The sequence below is a fragment of the Lipophrys pholis genome (genome assembly GCF_963383615.2).
Source record: "Lipophrys pholis genome assembly, chromosome: 10".
In the NCBI taxonomy this organism is placed as follows: Eukaryota; Metazoa; Chordata; class Actinopteri; order Blenniiformes; family Blenniidae; genus Lipophrys; species Lipophrys pholis.
In genome coordinates, this window is record NC_137640.1 from 14063119 (window position 1) to 14087751 (window position 24633).

General features: G+C 40.8%; 2 protein-coding genes across 6 annotated transcripts in view; both read right to left on the minus strand.

The window, feature by feature from the left end:
* Positions 1–24633, minus strand: part of agbl4 (AGBL carboxypeptidase 4) — a 303990-nt gene that overhangs the window by 66752 nt on the left and 212605 nt on the right. The window lies entirely within an intron of this gene.
* Positions 77–16593, minus strand: bend5 (BEN domain containing 5). Of its 4 annotated transcripts, none has more exons than XM_080473413.1 (7): positions 16459–16583; positions 16277–16335; positions 15080–15210; positions 13748–14234; positions 6249–6397; positions 3260–3473; positions 77–3068 (listed from the first exon to the last, which is right to left on the minus strand). In XM_080473413.1, the coding sequence occupies exons 3-7, from the start codon at positions 15167–15169 to the stop codon at positions 2872–2874; spliced, it is 1137 nt and encodes a 378-aa protein (XP_080329539.1). In that variant the 5' UTR covers positions 15170–15210; positions 16277–16335; positions 16459–16583; the 3' UTR covers positions 77–2871. The 4 variants fall into 4 exon arrangements, with proteins under 4 accessions (XP_080329539.1, XP_080329538.1, XP_080329537.1 ...); XM_080473412.1 differs by having other exon boundaries at positions 16468–16543; XM_080473411.1 differs by having other exon boundaries at positions 16277–16593.

A 24633-nucleotide genomic window follows, 5' to 3' on the forward strand; every position in this document is an offset into this window, starting at 1 on the left:
TTTACCAAGGTGACTTAAGATTCACTAAGCTCCAATACCGTGGCATGGGCCTTTTTTTTTTTTTTTTCTTTTTTTGTGCAAACCCTGCTGATCCCTCAGTCAGCATCCCCTTTCTTTAGCTTGATCTCAGCATTCGATACTTTGGCTTACAATTACCACTCATTTGTAAAAACATAGAATTACATCTATACAAGTTATTATTTATACATACCCAGCATGTTGACACATTAAGTTAAAGCACATATTCCAGTCAGCTTGCACATTTCATTGGTAAAAGTTATTAAGTAGGTGAATCGTCTTTCATATGGTGGAGTTGGTTCCAAACAATTCAGAAACTAAGCCGACGATCCTTCGTGACCATGGTAAAGTTGTAGAATCCAGTTTGACTGTCATTTTAATGATCAAAGACTAAATGTATTCTACACGTCCCAAATTCAGATTCTTTTTTTTCCTTTTCTTTGTTCAGTAGGAACCTTTTTCGTGGAGCCCTGGAAAACCTGTCTGACAAAACAAAGTATATCCCAAAAACTGGTTCTAAGGTGCTTCATGATAATACAATGATTGTTAGGCCTCGAGCTATTAAATGGTTAAACACAAACGAAAGAAAACCCCACAAACACATTTCTTTAAGATTGACGAAACTGCCCAGAGGTTTAAAGTGCATTCAAAGTAAATGATTTCAGTTGATCCAACCTACTGCAATCTCAACCGCAATGGACTAACAATACAGATTTACATCTTACTATGGCAGATTAGTAAGTAGCTCACAAACGAGGTTCCCCAAACGTGTTGTGGTCGTAATGTACGGGATTTCTCCAACATGAATCTCATTTTAAATAGATCACTTTGGCTATGGGTCAATAGTTCTCTTTTCATTGTAGTTTTCACCAGATTCACATCAACATCATCAGGCTTGAAGCGCGCACACACACACACGCACGCACACACACACGCACACGCACACCCACACACAAGAATTGATAGGCAATATAAAATGACAACACTAATTAGTAAAACCAAAATTTCACTAGAAGCTTGAAACGGTGTGTCACGTAACACTTAAGAATCCGTGTTTGATGGGTTGATGAGAAGAAAAAAAGAAAAGAAAAACAAAAGTCAATTAAAACATCTCCAAAACATAACAGATTGAAAAAAAAAAAAGAAAAGGCTGAAAACGGAAGTTTTGAGTATAGAGGAGATGAACAAAATCATGGGGAGAAATAAACCGACAGAGAAGAACCGAAAGTGTGAAGAGGAGAAGGGCTTGATGGGCAGCTCTGCAACAGATTCACAGTTAGCCACAGCTAGGTCACAGTTGAGATTTCAATCTGCAGCGTTTAGTTCCAGCCTGCAGTCAGCCACACAAACCATTTTGGATCAAAACAATATAACGACAGGGAGGGGAAAAAAAAAGAAGAAGAAACCCAATAAAAACAAAAAGAACAACATACAATAGGGAATTTTTGAAAGTTCTGACGGCATAGCTCAGAGGAAATTGTCACTGGAGCAACCTTACTTTGTTCCCCAGTGGTGTGGCCCAAACAAGAGGAGTTCTAATGGGATTCAGCCGGGGCCAAAACGACTTTCACAGAAAAATAGTGTTGCAGACAGCTTTACCCACAGCGAACAAAGCTCTCACAAGAAGATGACCTGGACCGTGCAATGCTATGCCCTGATTTCTATCCCGCCATCGGTCCAGCTCAGCTCCACTTAGAAAGTGTGAACCACACAGAGAAAAGTACCTCGCCACCTTTTACATTCTCACAGCAAAGTGCAGATAAAGCTTTATCACTGAAGCTTACTGTACATTTACAATCACAGCTTACTAGAAAACCCAAGGGCATACCAGCCCCCGGTGATTGCCGAATTCATTTAAGGCCTTTCTAGGCATCAACATGCCTGTACCAAGACAAATCAACAGTCAAGTATTTTTTTTATTTTATTTATTAAAGTGACATGTTTAAGAGAAACTCACAAATTTTCCATTAAAACCATTCTTTTCTTGTGCTCTCTCAATGATGGCAAATGTTAAAAATGGGAAGGTCAAAGAAGAAAGAAAAAGCAATAATCTAGCACTCTAGACCCAACATCAGAGTCATACTTCCCATGAAATCTCAGTCAGACTTCCTTTTTTTTTGTTGTCATTGACCTACAGTTGAGGGAGAGCACACGCTCATAATTAATCTCCTGGAGCACCAGAATCTCTGCTGCAAAATGAAATATGGCTGTTACTAATTAAGACTTGTGCATTTGAGACCCTGTTGTCCCATCACATGCAGTAAGTACCAACAGCAAACACCAGCAGCGAGCACGGAGCCACCAAAACAGTCAACGGCTCACGTGTCGAAGATCCAATGCATCATCGTCATCTTGATAGCATCAGAAAGACTTTACCTAGGGAAATAACCTCTTACTTTTTAAAAGTTCAAGGATTCAAAGTTATGTTCTGACACAGAACAATAAATTAATTTAATCATCACATCAAATGTATATTTTTTGACACATATGCACACACCTCGACAAACCATATCTTTGTACCAATACCACTGTAAAGCTTATAAAAACACTCATTCCAGCTCATATCAAACAAAGTGTTCAATTTCTAACTGGTGGGTAAAGCTGTCTGTCTGCCAATTACTGAACTGGGCCACTTAAAAAGGCCACAATAATTTTACCGGGAAGGTGGTAATGGGCTTGCTTGTTTTTCACAAAATAACCAATCTAACGTGTCAAAGGAATATGGCCGCTCCTGAAATGGTGACAGCATCCCCCAAACCGCCCATTTCCAGTCCCTTCCTTATCCTGTAGACCACGCTGAGGGGAGGGGGGGTGGGGCGGGGTGGCAGAAGGCGCTGGCGTGTTGGTTGATCACTATATGCCATCGTAGGTGAAGTTCTCCATCTTCACTGTCTGTCTGATGAGCAGCTTTGACTCGCGCCGCTCCTCGTTCTTGATGGACTTGTTGATGTCCATTATCTTTTCACAAATGTATTTGTTCACTTTGGATAATCTCTGGGTAATCTCTGCGCTGTCGGCCGTCTCCTGAGACACTCTGTCGTAGAGACACTCTGAGGAAGGAGTATGAGCAGTCAGACGTCATCACATTAGGAGCTTCTCACCTTATCTCGCTCAGAAGCCAAACAAAAGGCCATTTTGGAAGACTTTTGTTTTTCAGATGGATCCAACTCGCGGAGATCCTCCTGAGTAATAGCTCCTCTACCGGAAATATGATTTTTAGCAATTGAAATGTTTGTCTTACCTCTAACAATTTTCAGCTTGCTGGGCGACAGCGGAGGCTTGGGAAGAGCGTCCTTCTTCTTTTTAGTGGCCACTCCAGTGACGCTACGGTTTTTGAGGGTTTCTGTGCCCCAAATCATTACAGCTAGATTCTTTGTGAATTTAGAGTCTCCCTGGGTCCGCTGCAGCTGGTGCCACTTCTCCTCCTCCACCCAAATCCCAGCGCCAAGATGTACCTGTAGATGTGATCCAGAAAAGTGTGATCATCCCCTCAACATCAGGCAAAAAAGGCTTGAGATTCTGTTTTGTGTGCGGTTGTTTTCATAAATCCTTTTAGTTTTAAGTCAGAGGACCTCACATTTTAATAAAACGTACAATTTCAATAAGCCATTTGCTTACCCGCTGACAAACTACTGAAGAAAAAAAAAAAAGACTTTTATATTTAAAAAAACAAAAACAATAAGTAGAAAACTAAAGTGGGGAAACACCTGGATCTCCTTTGCTGCTTCATGTTGTTTTTACCAGATGTTCAGTAACAGACAGTTTGCCAGCATGATGGACTTCAGAGGCACAGACCTACACTTCTTACAAAGCAGGGACACCAATTTCATCTTGTGAAATTTGGGTTCAAACATGATACAAAAACCCCCACTATACAGCATTTCGGAGCAAAAAGAGCAGGTAGGGGAATTGTCTGGTACTACATCTGAAAATTGGAGGAGAACAACACATTTCTAAAGATCATCATCTTATGACGGTGATGCTGACCACTGACTGCTGTGTTATGCAGAGTCTAGTTTCCTCCAGTGTACAAGCAAAAGGTAAAACCCGTGAAAAAAAAAAAAAACAGGAACCTGTTCTTGTCAGGTCTCTGTGTCTGTCTGCCCCTGTGTGTCTCGCCTCACGTTTTCAATTATCCTATCGTGTTCGTCCCCTGCTCAGCACTAATGTGCGGCACCTGTGGTCTCCCTGCATTTCCCTGTGTATTTAAACCCCTCTCCCCCTGTTGTCTGTGCCGGCTTGTCTTGTCGCTTCTGTTTCCTTGTGTTCTCTGGACCACGTCATCAATACACTGCTTTTATGGAAACTTGGGAGTCTGCGCTTGGGTCCATCCTCACACGTCCTGACAGTTCTTTTCACGTTGAATCGTTTCAACTGGACTGTCGCAAGCGAACATAGATCGCTCACAAAGCTAACTGTCTGAATGATTGTTTAATCTGTTGGAACAAATTATTGACTGGGTATGTGTTCCAACAAAATGTGTGTGAGCAGCAGTACATCTCTAAAATCTTTCATGTAACATGCACACCACACTAATTTAAATTTCTTTACTGAATTTTAGATTAGAGTGTGGTTCAAAAAATCCTCTTTGCTCCAATTTGACAATGCTGTAATGTTTTCATATCGTATGTATTGTGTGATAGCAGGTGTTCTTTTTGTTGTAAACATTAAAGAAAAACACACTTTCCCTGCTATCAGAAGCATTTATTAAAGATTATCCAACAACTTCATTATGTCAGACAGGCTATTAGTATGTTGTAATCATATAGTTTACTAACCTGTCACTTGAGTCAATATTGAACTGCAACACAAACTGACTCACACATTGAATCACATTGAGTTGCATTGGCAACAAATTCATTACTGCTGCTTCGCGTGTCATCTACAGGAAACACCATAATCACATGGTTGTGGCAAGAATCATATCATGTAGGTCCTGCTCCAAAGCTGGAGGTCTTAAAAAGGACCACTTTCACCGAGCAAGATACATAAATAAGCTATGATTTCCTGTTGCTTGGAGCTCGGATTACCTTCATTATGAACTTAACTGGTAGCACCCTACACACTGTCACCACATATTGCATAAGCCTGTACCAAACACACCAAGCTGATTGCCAGCCCGGGCAGACTGTCCCAGTCTTCTAGGTGAGCTAATGCAACAGGGAGCATATGTGTCTCTCTTTTTCCTCTCTTCTCCGTTATCACCGTAAAGTCTTTAGGCCAGCATCCAAAAGGCTTTTCCCTGTGTGGCTAATGTGCTTTAGGCCCCTGGCCAGCAGACAAGCTTTATACTGCCCTCGAGTTAGAAAAGCTCTCGTCCTCCCTCCTCTTTGCTTTCGTTTATGTCTTTCTCTTCGCCACTCCTCCTCCTTTTTCACCCCCACCTCTCGTGCTCTCACGAGGGCTAACCTGTCAGTCACTTTAAATTCCTCTCGTGCAAATAATTAATATGGGATCCCTGATGTAGGAGAGTTCTAATTTGCAAGTGTTCTTCACGCTTGAAGTGGCTGCAGGCCCCAGAGCTTGTAGTACCAATTCCCCCCCCTGTCATCAGAGACAGGATGCTGGTTGAGTTACAGCGGTGGGGGGAGTAAAGAACCCTAACAGGCTAATAAACACTGATGATGCTGGCTGGGCTTGCAGGAACAATAATAATCTGCTCAACCTTGTTTACCTGCTTGGGTAGGGCAGCAAGAAAGGAACTGATCAACTATGACAACATGTTCCCAGGTCCACTGGTGTTGGAAGGAAATATAGTACTTCCTACTAAATCAGACTGCTGTCCTCAGCCACCTACCAGCAGAAAACCACAAATACAACCTCTCCAAGGTTGACAGAGCTTATTAACATTATTATACAAGTGAGGGTGAAAAGATCCTCTTTGTAATATCATATAAATTACAGGTTAAGTCAAATATATAACTGGGGGATGAACATGTAAAATTACCATAATTGAAAATTTAGGCTTGTTCTACTTTTGACTCATGACTGACAGTCTTGTGTTATGAATTTCGGCGCAGATGAGCTGTCAGTTTACATTTGGATGAGTAAGTTAAGAATGAATCAAAAAAAGATTAAAACAAAGACATACAGGGAGCATCACATATCAGATGACAGCAAAGGTCACGAGAGGATCCACAGCAGTTGAAAAGTGGCAATCATGAGCTAACTGGAGTAGATGATGAAAACCTAACTAAGAAACGACTCCATTTGAGTCCACTGAGACATACCTTCCCGTCATTGCAGGTGTATACTGTTCTGGGTGAAGGTGAGTAGCTGGAACTGGTGTTGGCTTCTTCTCTGCATGTCTCCTGGGCCTCAACAATAGGTTCAACCACTTCAGCCTTGATTGTCTGAGTGCCATTGTCATGCATAGGCTCTGGGAGACAAATAATACATTCATAATTATTGAAATATATAGAAGAAAAAAAAAAAAAAAGAAGAAAAAAAGCATCTGCCTTAACACATTTTCATCTGACAACACTGATTTTCACCAAAACATAACGGTGGAAAAGACATGCTACTTGTTTCCAGCCAGTCACACCTTGAGCCTTACAGTGGCTCTGCTTCCATGTCCTTGTCTCCAACACTGGAACGGTGCCAACATGCTTGTTTGCTTACTTCCTGCCCTGGGCCTTGGTTTCCTTCTGCCTTGTGACGGATGGTTATTTTCACCCAGTAACTAAGCTGGCTTGGTGGTCGGCCATGCTAAGCTCCAATGTAGCTGATGAGTTTTAATATCGGTCAACGCACTCCATCCCCTGCCTGACAGCACCCCAGGGTACTTTAATCTTTAGCCTGTCCATTAGACAGTCTAGCCAGTGGCCGGGCGCCTCTGTTCAGATCTACAGGGGGAGCTGAGGTTAACACCAGCATCTGGCAAAGCTTGAGTTTTTACAGTGTGACACAATGCAATGATAGCATTTTTAATAACAGTTACAACAGTGCATTTTTTTTCAAAAGTATCAATATCTATATTTAAATTTATATTATACAAAACAGCCCACATTGTTCTTCATTATGCAATTTTTTCCCCATTTAATTATAAATGAACGCCGAGCAATTGAAAGTGTGACCAATCACTTCAAAGTTCATTTTATAATTACAATTTTTTTTTTTTAATTGTTTTCCTGGGGCATGTTAAAGAAGCTGTGCTGTGAAGAATCCAGTACTGTTGTGAAACAGTACTGTTGTATGTAACACTGGCCTATTCAATCTAGAGTTGGGTGATCCTGCCCTTAATCTGATCTTCCAATTGGCACAGTGCACGATCGTCGAAACCTGATCCCTGTGGGCGGTTGCCTGGGCGAAGTGTTTGGTGGGTGAGGGTGGGGTGGAGGGAGTGCACATACGCAAAATGCTGGGTGCATTAAAAACACCGTCGACACGTCTGGGATGGTGCATGTTGCCATATTAGATTGCAGCCGGCTACCTGAAGTTGAGGATGCCCACTGTTGCGTCTATGGATCAGCTGCCATCGCCAACATTATTTCATTTGTGGACAAAAGTTTGAATCCAGAGTTCTTGAAGATTTGGACTTTCACTTGGAGTTTTGCCTGAGATTAAAATGTGGCAGCAAAGTGCTCATTAAACTTTTTTTTTATGAATTTGATGCCTTTGTAAGACAACACCAAGCACCTTTTGCATTGTTTTGGGGTTTTCATAACTATTGCAGTACTGCAAGTTTCAGGAAGGTTATGGTTTACTTGTTTAGATTGAGACGGAGAGTGGCTGCTTTTAAAGATCTTGTACTCTTGTGCAATAATTCGGTGACTCCATACACCACTGATGTTGGAACAAATAGCCAAAGTGCAATGCAGGTTTACTATTTTCACTTGAAAAACTTGTGCAGACACAAAGGCCAAGTTGGGGAAAAACAAACAAATGATCACTCTAAATTCCTTTGGTTGCCAATATATAATTGGACCACCAAGCGGCACAACTATAATTCAATTTGAACCTGACTGCATACTTATAACTCATTCATTCTTGATGTTGGGTATGCATACACACAAAGCCTTTCGTCCTTAATTTCATCTGTCTGAACACCTGGGGGGCACAGTGTAGCCACTGAGTGCAACTGACGTGAAGAAGAGTCATACTCGTATTCGAGGGTTAAGCCCAGTTTTAAACTTGCTCCCAAAACTCGCTGGCTGATTCCTGTAGAAAGGAAGTGGAGCAAGCTAGAGAAACTCAGACTATGTAATGATGTGCTTAACATGAGGAGCCAGTCGACTGAGCAAGTCACCAAATCACCCATTGGACAATCAAAGATATTGAAAACTCAGTCATGGAACAGGTTGTTGTCAATGTGCCTCATTGGTAATACCAGAGAAAAGGATTCTCTGTCCTCTAAATGCAATGCGTTTGATGGCCTCACCGACCACTGCTACCAACAACAATCTCTGTGTTGTACTCCTTCTCAAAAGGCACATTATTATTGTCTCTCTCAGTTTCTATGATTGCCTTTATCAAAACAACTTTTGTTTCTCTGTTGCCATAGAAATGGTTATCCCCAGTGGATGTATATCGTAACGTCCAGGCCAACAGTAAAGGATGTATATCAGTATAGGAGCTGCAACAAAAACATTGTTTGAAAGAGGTGCATTCATTTTTGTGTGCATGGAGACCATATTCGAGCCTTTATCCTCGCTCATTAGTCAAACTGGTATACTTGGCTGCTGGCACTAATCTAAACTGACCAGTTTAATCGGCACCGCATCAGGTGAACATTGTACTACAATAACTACGATTTGCAATAAACACAAGCACTCAAGTAGATTATGCAAATGCATTTGTGTGCCGACAGTATTTATCTTCCAAATAACAGTGCCCTTTCTCTTACCCCACTTTCACTTACCCCTACTTTCTGTGTAACTGTGTTTTTGTAGCTGAAGAGTGATACGGCACATTAAAACACACCAAAGTTGCACCTGATGAGACTTAAGACCCTGTTTATTTGTTAAACTTGGTTGGAATCCGTCATTGTTATTGATCTACTACCACGTGTGCAGCAAAGCCACTGACTGCTGCCATAGTGCAAATGTGCAAGTACTACATGTTACGGACAACTTTTATTTTCCCTTTTTAGACAGATGGATGCATATCAAAAAATGTTGCACTCTGGGCGCTTCAAAAAGGGCAGTTTTCTGGAACTGAAACGCTGTTGTTGAATAAACTAAAAACTAAAATGCAACAAGAGAGTAGTGTTTTCACTTGAAAATGATGTGTGCTTTAGGGGTTAGTCACAAGTTCATTTTTGTCCAGATAGTCCCTTGTTTCTGTTCATTACACCACCATGACGCTCAAAGGTCTGTGAACTCACTTTGTGATCTCAGCCAGCAACATCTACCTAGTAAACAGGCATATCAGCAGCAGGACTCCATCGCCATGTTAACATGCACACCAGGAATACGCAGCAGATTGATCTCAGTCCAGTCAGTTTACTTAGATATGTACAAATACCAGTCAAAGCTTTGGGAACACCTTCTCAGTCTGTGTTCTTTCTTTCTTTTATTATTTTCTAAATTATAGATTAATACTAAAGACATCCAAACTATGAAGGAGCACTTATGGAATTATGTGGTAAACAAAAAAACCTATTAAACAAGCCAGAATATGTTTTATACTTTAAATACTTCAAAGCAGCCCTCCCTGGCTTCGATGACAGCTCTGCATACTCTGAGTTTCCCGATGTTGTCATCTGGAACAGTTTTTCCAACATTCTTGAAGGAGTTCCCAGAGAGAAATAACTTTGCTTTCACTCAGTTGTCCAACTCATACCAAACCATCTTAGATCAGTTTAGGTGAGAATGTTGGGGAAGCCAAATCATCTGATGCAAGACTATATCCTCTCTTTCTTGGATAAATAGCCTTTATACGGCCTGGAGCTGTGTTTGGGGAGGTTATTGTCCTATTAAAAAAACTAATGACGGTCCCACTAAGTACAAACCAGTTGTTGATGACATGTCGCCGCAGAATACTGTAGTAGTTAGGTGTGTATTAGAATTGGAATAAATCATCAACAGTGTCACCAGAATAACACCACCACACCATCCCACCTCCTCCTCCACGTTTCATGGTGAGAAATACAAATGTAGAACCCATCCACACACCAGACATGGTGGCTTGGACCAGAAATCTAAAATTTGGACTCATCAGACCAAAGGACAGATTTACACCTCCCCAATGTCCATTCCTTGTGTTTCTTGGACAAAGCAGTTCTCTTCTTCTTGTTCTTCCCCAGAAGTGGCTTCTTTGCAACATTTCCATGAAGGCTTGATTCACACAGCTTCCTTTGAACATCTGATGTGGAGGATATGCTTGCTGCTTGAACTCTGAAGCATTTATTTGGGCTCTATTCCCAGTTGCTGTTAATCTGCGGTTTCTGAGGCCGGTAGCTCTGATGAATCTCTCTCTTAATTCTGGGTCTTTTCCTTTACTTGGGAGTTCCTCATGAGTGCCTGGTTCACCATAATGTTTGATGGTCTTTGTGACTGCACTTGAGGAGAGCTTCAAAGTTCTTGAAATTTTATGGATTGACAGACTATGTTAAAGTAGTGATGGACATTGTTGCTGCCCATCTCTGCACAACACAACTGACGGCCTGAAATACATTGTGAATGTAAGAGGAATTCCCTGAATTAATACTTGAAAAGGCAAACTTGTTAATGGGAAGCCAGTCCAGGGGATGACTTCAGAAGAAGAGCAGGAGTACTGTAAACTGTCAGCAAAGATTTAAAACATACTCTGGCAGGTTGAGCTTTTTTTGTTCCCTACATAATTCCATGTGTTGCTTCATAGTTTGGATGTCTTCATTTTGAATTTACATTATAGAAAATTTAAAAGAGAAGTACTGAATGAGAAGGTGTGTTCAAACTTTTGACTAATACTGTATTTTGCGCATAGCGATATCATAATGACGATAAATTTGCAATACACTGTGTAGCCCTGATTAAAACTACCTGCCAAACACTGTGAAGGTGTCGGAAATGCATCAAGATTCCTGACACTAAGGCATTAACTTCATGGACCTCTCAGTGTGTCCTACGGTATCTGGAACGGATATGTTAGCAGCAGATTCCTTGAACGCTTTGGAAGATATGAGCTGGGACTTCCATGGATGGAACTAGAGGCGTGCGATATATATCGCCATGGATATTATCGTAAATGTTGTTTATGTGTAATTTCACATTATCGAGTATTTACACAATGTCGAAAAAAACCAACAAACGGCACATAGACAATAATGGAGAGGTGCATGAGGTGCCTCAGAAGCCAACCAGCGGGCAGGATTCGGTCACGTGACGATAACGGGCTCTCTCACAGGCAGTGTTGGCGGCAATAAAAACCCGAGAGTCTCGCGTTGAGGAAATATGCAGGAATCTCAGGTCTCAGCAACAATTTCAGCAGACGACTTAGTGACGAGAAGTGAGTTTACCTCACAAGGCTGGAAAAGGTTCGGTTTTGAACATACTGACTTTGCTCAAAATAAATATGCTTAACGATAAATCTGTTCCACCACTTGTGTGTATGGAGCACTTTGTTGACAAAATTAAAAAACGATAATGTGTCACTTATTTGCAGCACAGTTTACCTCAGAAGAACGAGAACCTGAATGTTCACCCATTTAATGTATCTTCTTTGGTGTTTAACTGTGAGTTTCTTAAATGCACATGTATAAAGAAAATAAACACTTTTTGTCCACCCATAAAGGTCCAGATAAGCAAGAAGAATTTTCTCTTTTTTGGGGGGGGAATCACCCTTATCAGGATATTGTCAGAATATTTAAAAAAAAATTTTAATATATTTTTTGTCCATATTGCACACCCCTAGATGGAACTCCTTTGTTCATCCCACAGATGCTTTATCAACGTGGGATCTTGGAAGTTCAGATTCCATATCAACTCCTTGAACTGTCAATTTCCCAAAGAGTTTTCATGAATCCTCTTTTAAGTGTATGAAAGCACATACTTTTGTTGAATGGGAAAACTGCTTGTATGAAATGCTGTACTACAGCTATGACGAGTTATAGATCTTATGTAACAAATGTTGAGGTTGGTGTAAAATCTACACAATCTCCAGCAGTGAAGGATTTACTGCAGAACTTTTCCTAACAACCACACCTCTAAAGGCCCAAATATGATTGACGCTAAATACGGAGAGGATTACAGACGGAGCCGTCTGTCCATCTTTAGCACTTGTATCCAGGGAGTTTGCAAAGGAGTAGCAATCAGAATAGTACCAAGGTCGACAGTGGGGCAGTATTGTGCGGTATAGCGATAGGTGCGACCAGCTAAAAGAACAAGGACACAACATAACTTAACGTAGAAGACACCAGAAGTGGCAAATCTATTTTCAGATGAACTGTGCAGAGTTACAAGGAAATCTACGACATGACCTTGTCTGGGCATCGAGACAAAGATGTTCTAAAAAAACAATTGGTAGGTTTGTATTAGCTTTTATATTATACTACCCTAAACTGCACTAAACTCTACAGGATGCATTGCTTAACAACCACGACAACATAATGGAGGCGTGAGAATGTGAAGTCAGTAACAACTGACATTTGAAACGCACGCAGTAATTTCTCTGCATAAAAGACGCATATTATTTGAGCTATACCTCTGCACAAAATTCAGAATAAAAGGAGTCCCTTTGCTCAAAGGCTCGGTTTAAGCGCCATCATGACCCTCACAGACGATTGTGGATGAGGATGCTGGTGAGCGTGTGCACTCTGTTCAATTTGTAGCTAGGCTTCTGTATAAGTAGCTGGATGTGACACATCACTGTTCGGACTTGTTCCTATAATAGACTGTGATTCCTTTGAGAGACAAGAGTTCATGGACCAGCCCTGAGTATTATTGACCCTATTGCTGGTTCACTTGTGTTCTTTTCTTTACCCAGTCTAGCAGGTACTCAACAGGGCATACCAAGACGTTCCCAAAACTGCTGCCTTTTCAGAGACACCCAGACACAGTGATCATCCAACCATAGTCCAAACATTTTCTTCCTTCCTTCTCTTATAACAACTTGAAAAAAACAACCAAACTGACTGTTTCACTTTATACATCCTGTCACAGCACGAAGCATGTTAAAAGACCAGAAACCTAAAAAACATATCTGGTTGCTCTTTCATGAGCTCCACTCCCCTATCCCAATACACAATTCAAGCTGAAGCTTTCAAACTCAAAGCAAAGTCATTTATATTTCTATATTAGGGCTGGGTAGAATTATAATACTTTCGACAGCACTGTAAAATTGACATGCCATCCAAGCTAAGATAATTTGGTATGAAAAAGGATGCAAAACAAATCACGGGCCTTATGTGTCCGAACATTTAGACAGTACGGAAATGTTCACTTGTAATTTAGTGTATTTATTCTCACTGAGCTGCTGGTACCTGTCATTATGGCTGATCATCATCAGGCCAGGAGCTGTAAAATTAAGGTGTTGGGTCTACATACAGTAATTACAACATTAATGATGTGTCAGCACACTTTCTGCCCGCCTTCCTCCATTGAGGAGTTTATTCCTTTCCATGTCGATGCAACTTTGTAGAACTCATTTTAGAAGTTAGCAAACTTTTCTCTCTCAATGTCGACGCACTCATCTGCAACACCTACTGTGGTCAAAGGGTTTGTTTGGTACAGTTAAAGGTCTTTTGACAGCGCTGTTGGATGGGAAACAAAAAGTAGGTATGTTGGTGTGCGTGCAACTGGTTTCTCACCGCTTCCCAATCTCATCAGAAGTACATCCTGCAGTCTCCTGTTGAAGTCCCTCAGTTCTTTCACTTCCGTCAGCAAACTGCCATATTCCTTCAGCTTCTTGGCCTGCTGCACCAGCTGTCTGCGGGTTCTCTCCAGCTCCTGCTGAAGCCTCCTCATCTCCTCCTCTTGCTGCCTGTAGCTGTGAACCAGCTCCTCATACAGGACTCGAGGAACCACGGCAGCAGCTACCTCAGACACACAATCAGTGTCCACCTCCAAATGCTGCTGCTGCTGTTGTTGCTGCTGGTGATGATGTTGCTGATGGTCTGCCTCCATATCTTCATCTTCATCATCTGCATCTTCGCCCTCTTCAGCCAGCCGGTCTTCATCTAGGTCCTCCTCGCCCTCCATGCAGGAACTGGCTGCATTTCTCTCCAAGCGAGCCACTACTGCTGCCAAGCTCTTGGAAGAGTTGGAGAGAGGACGTCCATGGTCATGAGACAGGGCCTGGAGGGAACAATAGTAAATATTAGCAAGAAATAGACTAGCAAAATAATTCTGACTTGGTAACATGACATACAAGTATGCTCTGTTGAAACTTTTACAAGTGTCTTCACATCATCAGTAACAAGTAGCACTTGAAATGTGTAAATACACTTTGCTTCAACGAGAAGGGCAAGAGGGAATGCAGAAAGCACACATAAAGCCCAAACTGTCCTGACAGGCAGAGTTTAAACTGTTTGTTTTGACTGTGTGGATCTCAATAGGAACTGGGAGAAGAGGAGTCACCGAGTTCTTTGATGAGCCGCTCAGAGGATTTGTCTGTGAAAGGGCAGCTGTCCAGAGTGCTGAATTTGTGTTAATCCAGCATATGGTAAAAATAGCGTGGAGGGATTTGGGGTGTCAGCCAAGTTTATGAAATGTGACATATTGATGGACATATTCAGATTTAAGACGATCGCTGTATATATCATGACACATGTAACTACAGGTGTTTACAAATGCGGTGTTGGGCTACTTATTTTTTATTGCTTAAATTATATACGTCATCAAATCTGCCAGCCTCTTCTGATGCATTTGGAATAATTAAAATCCCAAATAAGTTCTTTGAGAATATTGGGGGAAAAAAGATAATGCAAGTTCAAATTACATAATCGTACTAGTGTTATCAATAGATTTCAAAAGTGAGTATTATAACCATGATGTAAGTGAATGGCATTGTCAATAATATAAAGAATACACATTTTGGGGGGTTAATTGTCAAGTCAACCAATAAAACATTATTTTAACTCAATAAAATCACTGTTTTCCTGCAATGCAAAACAACAACAGTCTCCCTGAAGTGAACCTACCTTTTTATGCCTTAGTGTCAGTCTCTCTTCTCCAAAGCTGTTTTCAATCGAGCTTCCTGAATTCTGGATAGACATCTTGGGAATTTTCATCTTCTTTTGCGTTAAACTGTCTTCAAATTCCTCTACTGTATCTGTGAAGCCCAGAAGCAAAGACAAGGTAAAACTCATAAAACTTCCCAGAAAGTTACATGGATTTGTCATAAACAATACGACCATCTTACAGAATAATGCGATCTATTCGACGTTCTGTCTCTCCGTTCTGCCTCATTACGCTAACTTTTGCACCTTGAAGAGACGTGAGCCTTTCTGCGGACTGCGGAACAATCCGTCCTAGCTGCAAGTGACGTTCTGAAGGTGTTGGCTCCATTGTAGCCCAGACAGCTCAGATTGGGGCGGATTAGTGGTGAAGCTGGTTAAAGATCGAGTACAGAATAACTGTGGAGGCGGCTAACGTCAAGCAAGCACTGCACATTAAATCTGTGGCGCTGTCATAAAGCAGGCATGACGCTGGCATGTTGCTGACGGACAGACTGCTGCTGCTGCTGTACGTGTTGTCTGCATGGACGTCTGATACGGCGACGACTGCAGCGCCACCATACCACAAAATCTACACACATCTAGCGAAGCAAACGCACCACAGCCCACGGACACGCGTATCAACCACACGTTCAAACCTCTTTGGAAAGGCGATGGCGGACAAAAACACGAGCTGTCAGACGTGTTCCTGTCGCGCGGCGTCCACTTCTGCGTCGCTGCTAGCATGCTAGCTCCAACGAGCACACAGCGAGCTAGCGCGTGCTAACTGCGCGTTGTAAACAACCAATGTGACTCGCGACCGTCGCATGCCACGTATCTGGCGGACCCAGGAGCGCCGGAGTGCCCCGAAACACGAGAAGGGGCTCGAGGCGACCGACGCAGCCGAAGTGAAAATATCCAGCGAGCAAGAACGACGGCGAATTGAAAGCCGACAAACTTATCGGGGCATATCTTAACTAGCATATCTGGCTAGCCGCGGCGGCGGAGGACGTCGTTGTTGCCGTCGGTGTCAGACTCCAGCTGATCACGTCCTGCCACGGCGGACAAAAACACTCGCTTTGACACTTTCCACCATGTCGCCCACAGACACGACGCCCGGCGAGACGGGCGAAAACGGTGGTTAAAAAGAGAAAAGTTGACGAGGAAAAGAGGGCAACTTACCTGCAAGGGCAAGGATGTGTGCTTCGCACGGCTGGCCTGCGCTGCCATTCTCCTCAGTTCTGTGAACCAGATACACCTTCTGATTATCAAAATCTGTCCTGTGCAGAGGTCTGAAATCTTCCACATTTGACACGGGCAACGCGTAGCACATATCGTCTTCAAAGAATCTAACAAAAGCATACATTATTTACTTCTCTTTGGTCCTGCAGTTTGGATATGGTTGACAGTTTTTCCTCACAAAGTATTAAAAAAAAATATATACACATGGGGGGGTTGGGGTGGTGTCTGCGCTCGGCTACTCTTGCCTGGTCCACATCACCAGGGTAGATCATTAAGGCATAAGTAATGGACCTGACATGAACTCTGCTGTGAGGATAGCTCTGCAGAGGTTTTCACATGCATGTCTTTATAAACACGCCACACAAACACGTTGTTATTCTGCACTTTTATTCCATTCTAGAAATATAGCTAGAGAAAGGCATGTTTATGAATTATCTATCTATCTATCTATCTATCTATCTATCTATCTATCTATCTATCTATCTATCTATCTATCTATCTATCTATCTATCTATCTATCTTATAATTTATTTCATCTGATATTGTTTTGATGTTATTATTGCAGAGGCAATAAATTTGTACAGATGTGTGTCTGTGAGGGTGGGGTGCAACTTACTCATCAGCTGAGGACCATGATTCCAAGCAAAGATCCAATGTCATGGAAAATTTCTCCAGTGCAACCGGAAAAAAAGTAGTCTTGATCCCAACATCAAAATTGTCTGGGATTGCTTGAAGAGATAGAAGGATTTGAGTGGCATATCTCTCCTTGATGTTTGGATAAACCTTCATGCTGAGTTTCCTGAAGAATGCTGATTTTTTTCTATTGACACAACATTGTGCAAATTGCCAGTACAGAAACAAACTGTTGACACATCAAAATTTATGCAGCATTTTTCACATATGAACATAATTTCAAGTCAACTTCACATATTAAATATGATTGAGAATGAAAAAATGTAATTGCTACAGATTGGAAGTAAAAGCAAATAAAAATGTGTTTACTTATTAAATATACAGGGTATGTATAGAATATCGATTGCAGATGTGCTACTATGAACACATCACAGACACAAAACATGAATAGAATAGAATAGAATAGAATAGAATAGAAATACTTTAAATTTCCCATGAGGGAAATTATTTAACTCCACACAGACTAGAACCTAATAAATAGAACAGAAAGTTGTTCTATCAAATAGACAGAATATAAATGAATAAGTAATGTTAAATATTAAAATGTACAAGGCTTAATGGTGACTAATATAAGCATGGAAACAATTAAATTGACAGAAAAACACAACATTACTCTTTCCAAGAAGAGTTATAGAGTCTGATGGCCACAGGAAGGAAGGATCAGACATGGAGGTCTGTCGTGCACTTTGGGTGCATTAGTCTGTTGCTGAAGGTTCTCCAGCTGTTGACCAGGACATCATGGAGGGTGAGAGACATTGTTCAGGATGGACCTCAGTTTGGGCTGGATCGTCCTCTCTGAGACCACCTGCACCAAGTCCATCTCCACCCCACCACGTCACTGGCCTGTCTGATGACTTTGTTAAGCCTGTTGGTGTCGACCACCCTCAACCTGCTGCCCCAGCATGCGACAGCATAGAGTATAGTGCCCCGACTCAAAAGAACACCTTCCACAAGAGACGTTGAAGGACCTCAGCCGTTTAAAAAAAAATACAGACAGCTTTATAATAATAATAATAATAATAATAATAATAATAATATAATCACCCATCCATCCATCCATTTTCTCCTGCTTATCCGTTTCCGGGTGTCAGTCTGAGCACCGTCACCCAGATCACATTGCACCGATTAAGAACCTTCCTGCGGGTGGTGAGCCCACGGGAAGGTGGCCCCCGGCGTAGGACATGAACCCACTACCTTGAGATAATAACTTGTTTATATGGCTCTTTTAAGACACTAAAGCCCTTCTTGTAGAGGGCTTTAGTGTTCCTCACCCTGTTCAGTTTATTGTCAGTGTATATCACAAGATATTTGTACTCCTCCACAATATCCACACTGGCCCCCTGGATGGAAACGTGGGACACAGGCACCCTGTACCTCTTCAGGTCCACCACAACACACAATTTATTCAAGTTTTTCCATTTTATTATATAGGGTGGATGAAGTGTACACTTGAGAAGCTCTATATGGTAAATGGGCAATGGGTTTCACTGATATAGCACTTTTCAAGTGGTTGAACGGTGCCATAGCGCTTTCCACCGTTAATCACATTCACCCAATCAGACACACATTTACACACCAATGGAGGCGGCGACCACGCAAGGTGCTCAGTCTATTCATTGGGAGCAGTTTGAAGTTCAATGTCTTGCTCAAGGGCACTCTATCCATTGGGGCAGTTTGGGGTTCAATGTCTTGCTCAAGAACACTCTGACATGTGAACATCTGTGGAATGGGGGGGGGGTCGAAGCTTCAACCTTCTGATTGAGAGATGATCGCCCTACTAATCAAGCCACTGCCCATAAGATAAACAATAAGATCTCTTATAGTTTCGGTAATTTTGTTGTTTTCATGGTACATTTTTCGTGAATTGTACACGCGCGCACAGTGTATTGTGTCACTTCCTTGGAATGCACAAAAACATTTCATTTGTCTAGAAGCTGCCATATTTGATTTGATTTAAGACTTGATTGAATGATTACCCTTATCGGTTTCAACACCAATTAGACCTTCACTTCTTCTTCTGTCATCTAAGAAAATCATTTCTGGGAATTCCACTGAAAGAAGCCACCAACATGATTTCTTGCCTGGTTAGATTTCATTGGTTTCGGTGTGCTTTCATGTGTTTCTTGCTGTATACTCCTCATTTGTTCCTTGTATCAGAGCTGAAACATTTAAGGCCAGCTGACAGGAATGAACTCTTTGTTATTTTAAGACAGCCAGGTGGTTATACAACAGGATGGATTTCTCTCAGTTGTTTCTCTAATGGAGGGCACCACAGTCGATAAATGACACTAACAATTTCGTTCTGCTTCGGCTGCTGTAATTGAAAAGTAACTGATGCAGAACTATAGAGAGCCTTTTTTTTTTCTTCTCTGATATTTCATTTCATAGTTTCAGGCATTTAGTTAGTTATGATTAGGCCCGTTTCAAATGCCAGCTTCCCCATGATGTTTGTTCACTGTACTGTATGACCGGTCCCGGTGTCTGATAGTTGTGTACACAAGAATTCAGAAACAAACAAGCAAAAATAACAATATCTCTCAGAACTATATGCCACATCATTTTAATTCCAGTTATTTCAGAACTATTTTAGGCTGTTTTCAATTTGATGGTGGGGTTAAATCTGCTAGCTATTGATCAGAGCTGCGGTCTGTTTGACCGCAACGCAGATTTTTACAAATTCAGAATTGAGTGGCTGTTCATAGGTAGTTCACTGTACTCTTGAGTTTGTTCATTTCAAGATGAACATTCACATGCATATTGTGATAAAGCCTCAGCAATAAAGCGTCTGATACAATGATTCACTAAGGCAACTGTACAAAGCTGTTAATCATGTCACTTCTTTTCACTGGGTGACAATTACTGCAGTCACTGCATCAGTCTGAATGGACCATATACCACGTAAACACTCTTGGGGAAAAAATATAACAAAAAATGATGTGAAAACACACTGAATATATCTCATGAGATCCTCTATGTAGTTTCACATTGACAAAATAACCAAAAATACTATTCAACTAGCTATTCAAGCTATTCAACTTGTGATAGTTTTGACCTCCAACAGTTTGTGCTAATCAGATCCACACACAAGGTGTAAAGGAGCTTCACATGGCTGGTATCTCTACACAGTGCTGATCCACAGCCGCGCTTGTGCTTCTCAGTTGTGTTCTCAGTTTTACACCACAGTTGTTTGTCAAAAAACAAATATCTTGTGAAAATGCATGGTGAATTCAGTGACAAGCTCTGTGACAGTAAGGGACTCTGGAACTTTAAAAATAAATAAATAGGAGAAGGCCAGGGTCATAAAGATGTTTACAATAGTAACCTAACTAAGTTTGACCCGAAACATAATTCACATGAAATAGTAAGATATTATCTTCACTCATGTCACAGTTGTGACAAAACCAATTTTCTGAAACAGGCTCACAGGAGACCAGTTCACTTCTTGTCTGTCTTAGTAATCACTTTGCTGCAAATTCAACATCAGTAACGGAATATAAAAAAGTAAATTATACTTAGATGTTTTCAAATGAGTGCAAATGTATCATACTCAAGAGATATTTTTCCACCAGCTATCAAATTTGACTTTATCCATCCATTTTCTGTCCTGCTTTATCTAACTAAGGGCTGAGCAACTCATAGCTGATTACATTCACACTAAGAGAAATTCCAGAGTCATCAATTGACCTAAAACACATTCTTTTGGATCGTGTGAGAAAACCGAAGGACCCATAAAACAGGGACAAGTTCCAAACTCCCCACAGAAAGGCCTCCAAGCCCAGATTCACACCAGGGACAAGACCATCTGGCTACAGGCCACAACACTGGAAGACATTGGCAGTTAAGTCTTCTCTCTCTTTTTTTGTTAAATTCTAAATATGATATGGGCCTCACAGTGGTTAATATTCTTATGTCATAGGGTGAAGGTCATAGGTTCAAATACTTTCTTTCTGTGTGGAGTCTGCAGGTTCTTCCGGTGTGCGTGTGGATTTCCTCCCACAAGCCAAAAACATGCATGTGAGGTTAATTGTTGACCCTAAATTTCCCATAGGTGTGAATGTGAGTGTGTGTGTGTGTGTGTTCGTCTGTCTCTCTGTGTTTGCCCTGTGATGAACAGGCTACCTGTCCAGGGTGTACACGTCCTTGACAATAATCAGGTCCAAAAAGAGGGAGCCAGGACAATCTGATGACAAATGGGCGACTGGAAAACGGCGTACGATCCACGATCCTTTGCCATTATCATGGTCTCCAGCGGCCATATTCATTCTCTACATTAATTACACTAAGAAAGGCATTCAAAAGAAATTTCATGCAAACAAAACAAAAACAGCATTTTCTTGAATTTAGAAAATTTCAAATGGGTCAATATTACCAAATAAAAGGCCTAACTCTGTGAAAAATACTAGGATGATAAACCTGAAGGTGCTCCTACTGATTGTCATGTCCATGCAAGGGAAATCATATAGTTGGATAATTGGGCTGGAAATAAGCAAGGCACCGAGGGACATTTCTTTAAATGGTCCAGTCAAGTTCACGTTCATTTATGCACACAGTCATGCACACTTTGACACACAAGTGGTAATGCAAGATGCTGGCACACTATTGAGAGACACTTGCCCGAGGACACTACGACAGGCAGTGCAAAATCAGGGTCTTCTTCGTCCCTGATTCGACAAATTTAATTGTTGTTTTAGGCTTTGAAGCCTAAATGAATAAAATGTACTTACCGCACTTAGATGGCTTTGTAAAATTATGCGCAGCGAACTGTGCAAGCTCCACAGAGAGACACAGCGCAGCCTTTGGCTGTCTTTGGACAATTTGAGTTGCACATTTCTGCTATAAATTACTGATATTGTGGCATTGTATAGGCTTTTTTTTTTTTTTTTTTTTTTTGTTATTCTGAGCCAGGTATGTATTTAGATAAATGCAATGCAAGACTCACAGACCCACCCAGCATCAGATGGTCAATAGAAAATTAGCAATAAAAACTTGGACAAACTATTCATCCACGTGGGACATTGCTTAATATTTCTTGATATAAGTGTCTGTACAGGGTTGTTAACTATAAACTGATACTGATGCAGCACATTCTTTGCCTTACATTACTTGCCTTACTAAATACTTTCTGCAAACAGACCTGGAACATTTATTATGGTCTTGGCATTTCATTTTGTCAGCATTGTTTTAAACAGAGCTGCAATGCAAGTTTAAATATTTACATTTTAATAAAAAATAACTAACTTTCAAACTGTGTTTATGGCTCTGATGACTATTAATCTTTACCCTCAATCCATCTCCTTCTGCCATATTTCAAAACAATTTGCATTTTTTAAAACTAGCATTTACAAAAGTTTTTGCCAATTGAATGAAAGTTTCTGAGGGTGTATCTATTTGCAGATACTTTGACAGACCCCACAAACTATAACAGGAATGAGAGTGATAGACAAGAGACTTCAGCAGCTTCTGAACAAGTCGAACAGAGGATTACTGTTAATCTAAGCTTCTGTTCAACGGCTCTCCTGTCCTCAAAGCTGGGCTTGTCCGCATAAGGCCACTCATTTTTCTGGATCTCTGTCTCTGAAGGGGCCAGTGTTTGAATGCACCGATACACTTCAAAGTCTTGCCTGATGTCATCACTGCAAATCACTGCAACCTGAAGAAGTCAGAAGTTGATTTAAAATTCAAGCAACTTTTGTCTGAAGTTATGGCAGTGCAAGGTGGCGCCTTAAGATGACCTGCATTATTCACAGCTTGTAAAATGCCTCTGGACCAGAGCAAAGCAATATAAAGGGTTAAAACATTTGCCAGTCTTGTGGCTAAAATGGTTACATTTGTCATTTTATACATTAAAACAAACAAAGACAAAAGGCTTCTTTGTTCAAATTATTCTGTACAAAATGTGCAATGCGACCAGACGGAAAGTACTAATATTATGAATAATAAAGTAAGATAATGTTGCACAGAATAAGGAATTTAACAATTATTCCTGACTGCTGTCAGTTCATTTAGCTGTGGCTTTGGAATGAGGCACATACCTAAATAATAAAAGTAATAGATTAAGGGCACAGGCTCCTTTTTTTACGATTTTTAATATAATTACTTAGTTTTTTTGAATTGGTAGAATAGAAAAAAAAAAATCAAATAGTAAACAATGATTCATCAATAAAAAGAAGATATACACAACAAAATAAGGCTTGAAATGAAACAATGAAAATAATATAAATTCATGAAAAGCAGTAGGAAGAGATATGTTGCCAAGCCACTTTTTTCTTAGTTAATCACGACAGCACAAGTTAATCAACATACCACACATGTTTACCTAAAAACTTAATACAATTTGCCTATTCTTTATTCATCCCTTCAAACAAATGCAACATCAGCCATATATTCCTAGTTTAGCCTCTGATATTTGCCGCTTCTGTTTCATCACTCGGCAATGGTGGATTATCTCCAGGTTTCACCCAGTGTCTGTGTCTGTGTCCAGCTTGACATGTTTTTCAGACAGAGAACAAAACAGTCTGCTGTTGTCGTTTCTTTGTAGTGAATAATTTCAATTCGCAGAGGAATATTTTGCGACACTGGCCTGAAATATTTGGTAATTATAGATAAGATGCACAACTTCATTATTGAGTGTAATTGCTACAAAGTTGTGACATGTTGTGTTTTTTCACTTGAATACAACTAATTAAACTCCCAATATATTTTTCACTTGTTTGTCAAGTTTTACTACAATGCTACTATTTCATGATGATGATGATGATGATGATGATGATGATGATGATGATGATGATGATGATGATGATGATGACACACTCGTATCATATATCCCTTCCATAAACAGCTGCCATGTTAAAAGAGAAAATCGGTGTTATTCACTTTACCTGCCAGTGGTCATATTTTTTGGGGGCTGAAATGTTTGGCTGGTTCTGACTTATTGGATTGATGAGAATGGAGCAGAACTGTGGAAGGTTTTCAAATTATAACTACAGAAGACAGAGAGCATTAATAGGATGATAATGAACTCGCACTTATAATTCTATGAGAATGCAAATTCCATCTGTCACAAGCACGCACGCACAGACGCACACACAAGACTTAATAACAGTAGATGGTGGCACCTTTATTTGCTTTCACTTTCAAGCCTGAATTCACCCTTTTACTCGCAAAAGGCTATTAAATGAAAACATTTAGATTTTTAGTTTAATGTTGTGCGCCTATGTTGAGTGTTGATATTTCACTGTTACGGGAATTAAATTCACAGCTGCTATTTATTTAATTAATCCAAACAACTCTTTTTTTCTCCCCAGTAATTAGTCAAGCGAGAAAAATCTGCTCTAAAACTATTGGCATGCTCATTAGTCGACGATAAAACAAATAACTCCAAATAATACTTTAGCTATGTGTTTTATCTGCGGGGGAAGTTGATCGACGAAAGACTCGAGTCAGGACAGAAGCCAGACATCATGTCCTGCCTATTAGCTCCACAGTGCCAGGCTCATCTATCTTTATTGGTCATCCATTAGCCTGCATTAAAGGGAGACACGGGATAATAGCAGTAATGATGCTGATGATGGAATTAGACTGCGGGTACACACGTCATCATTGCA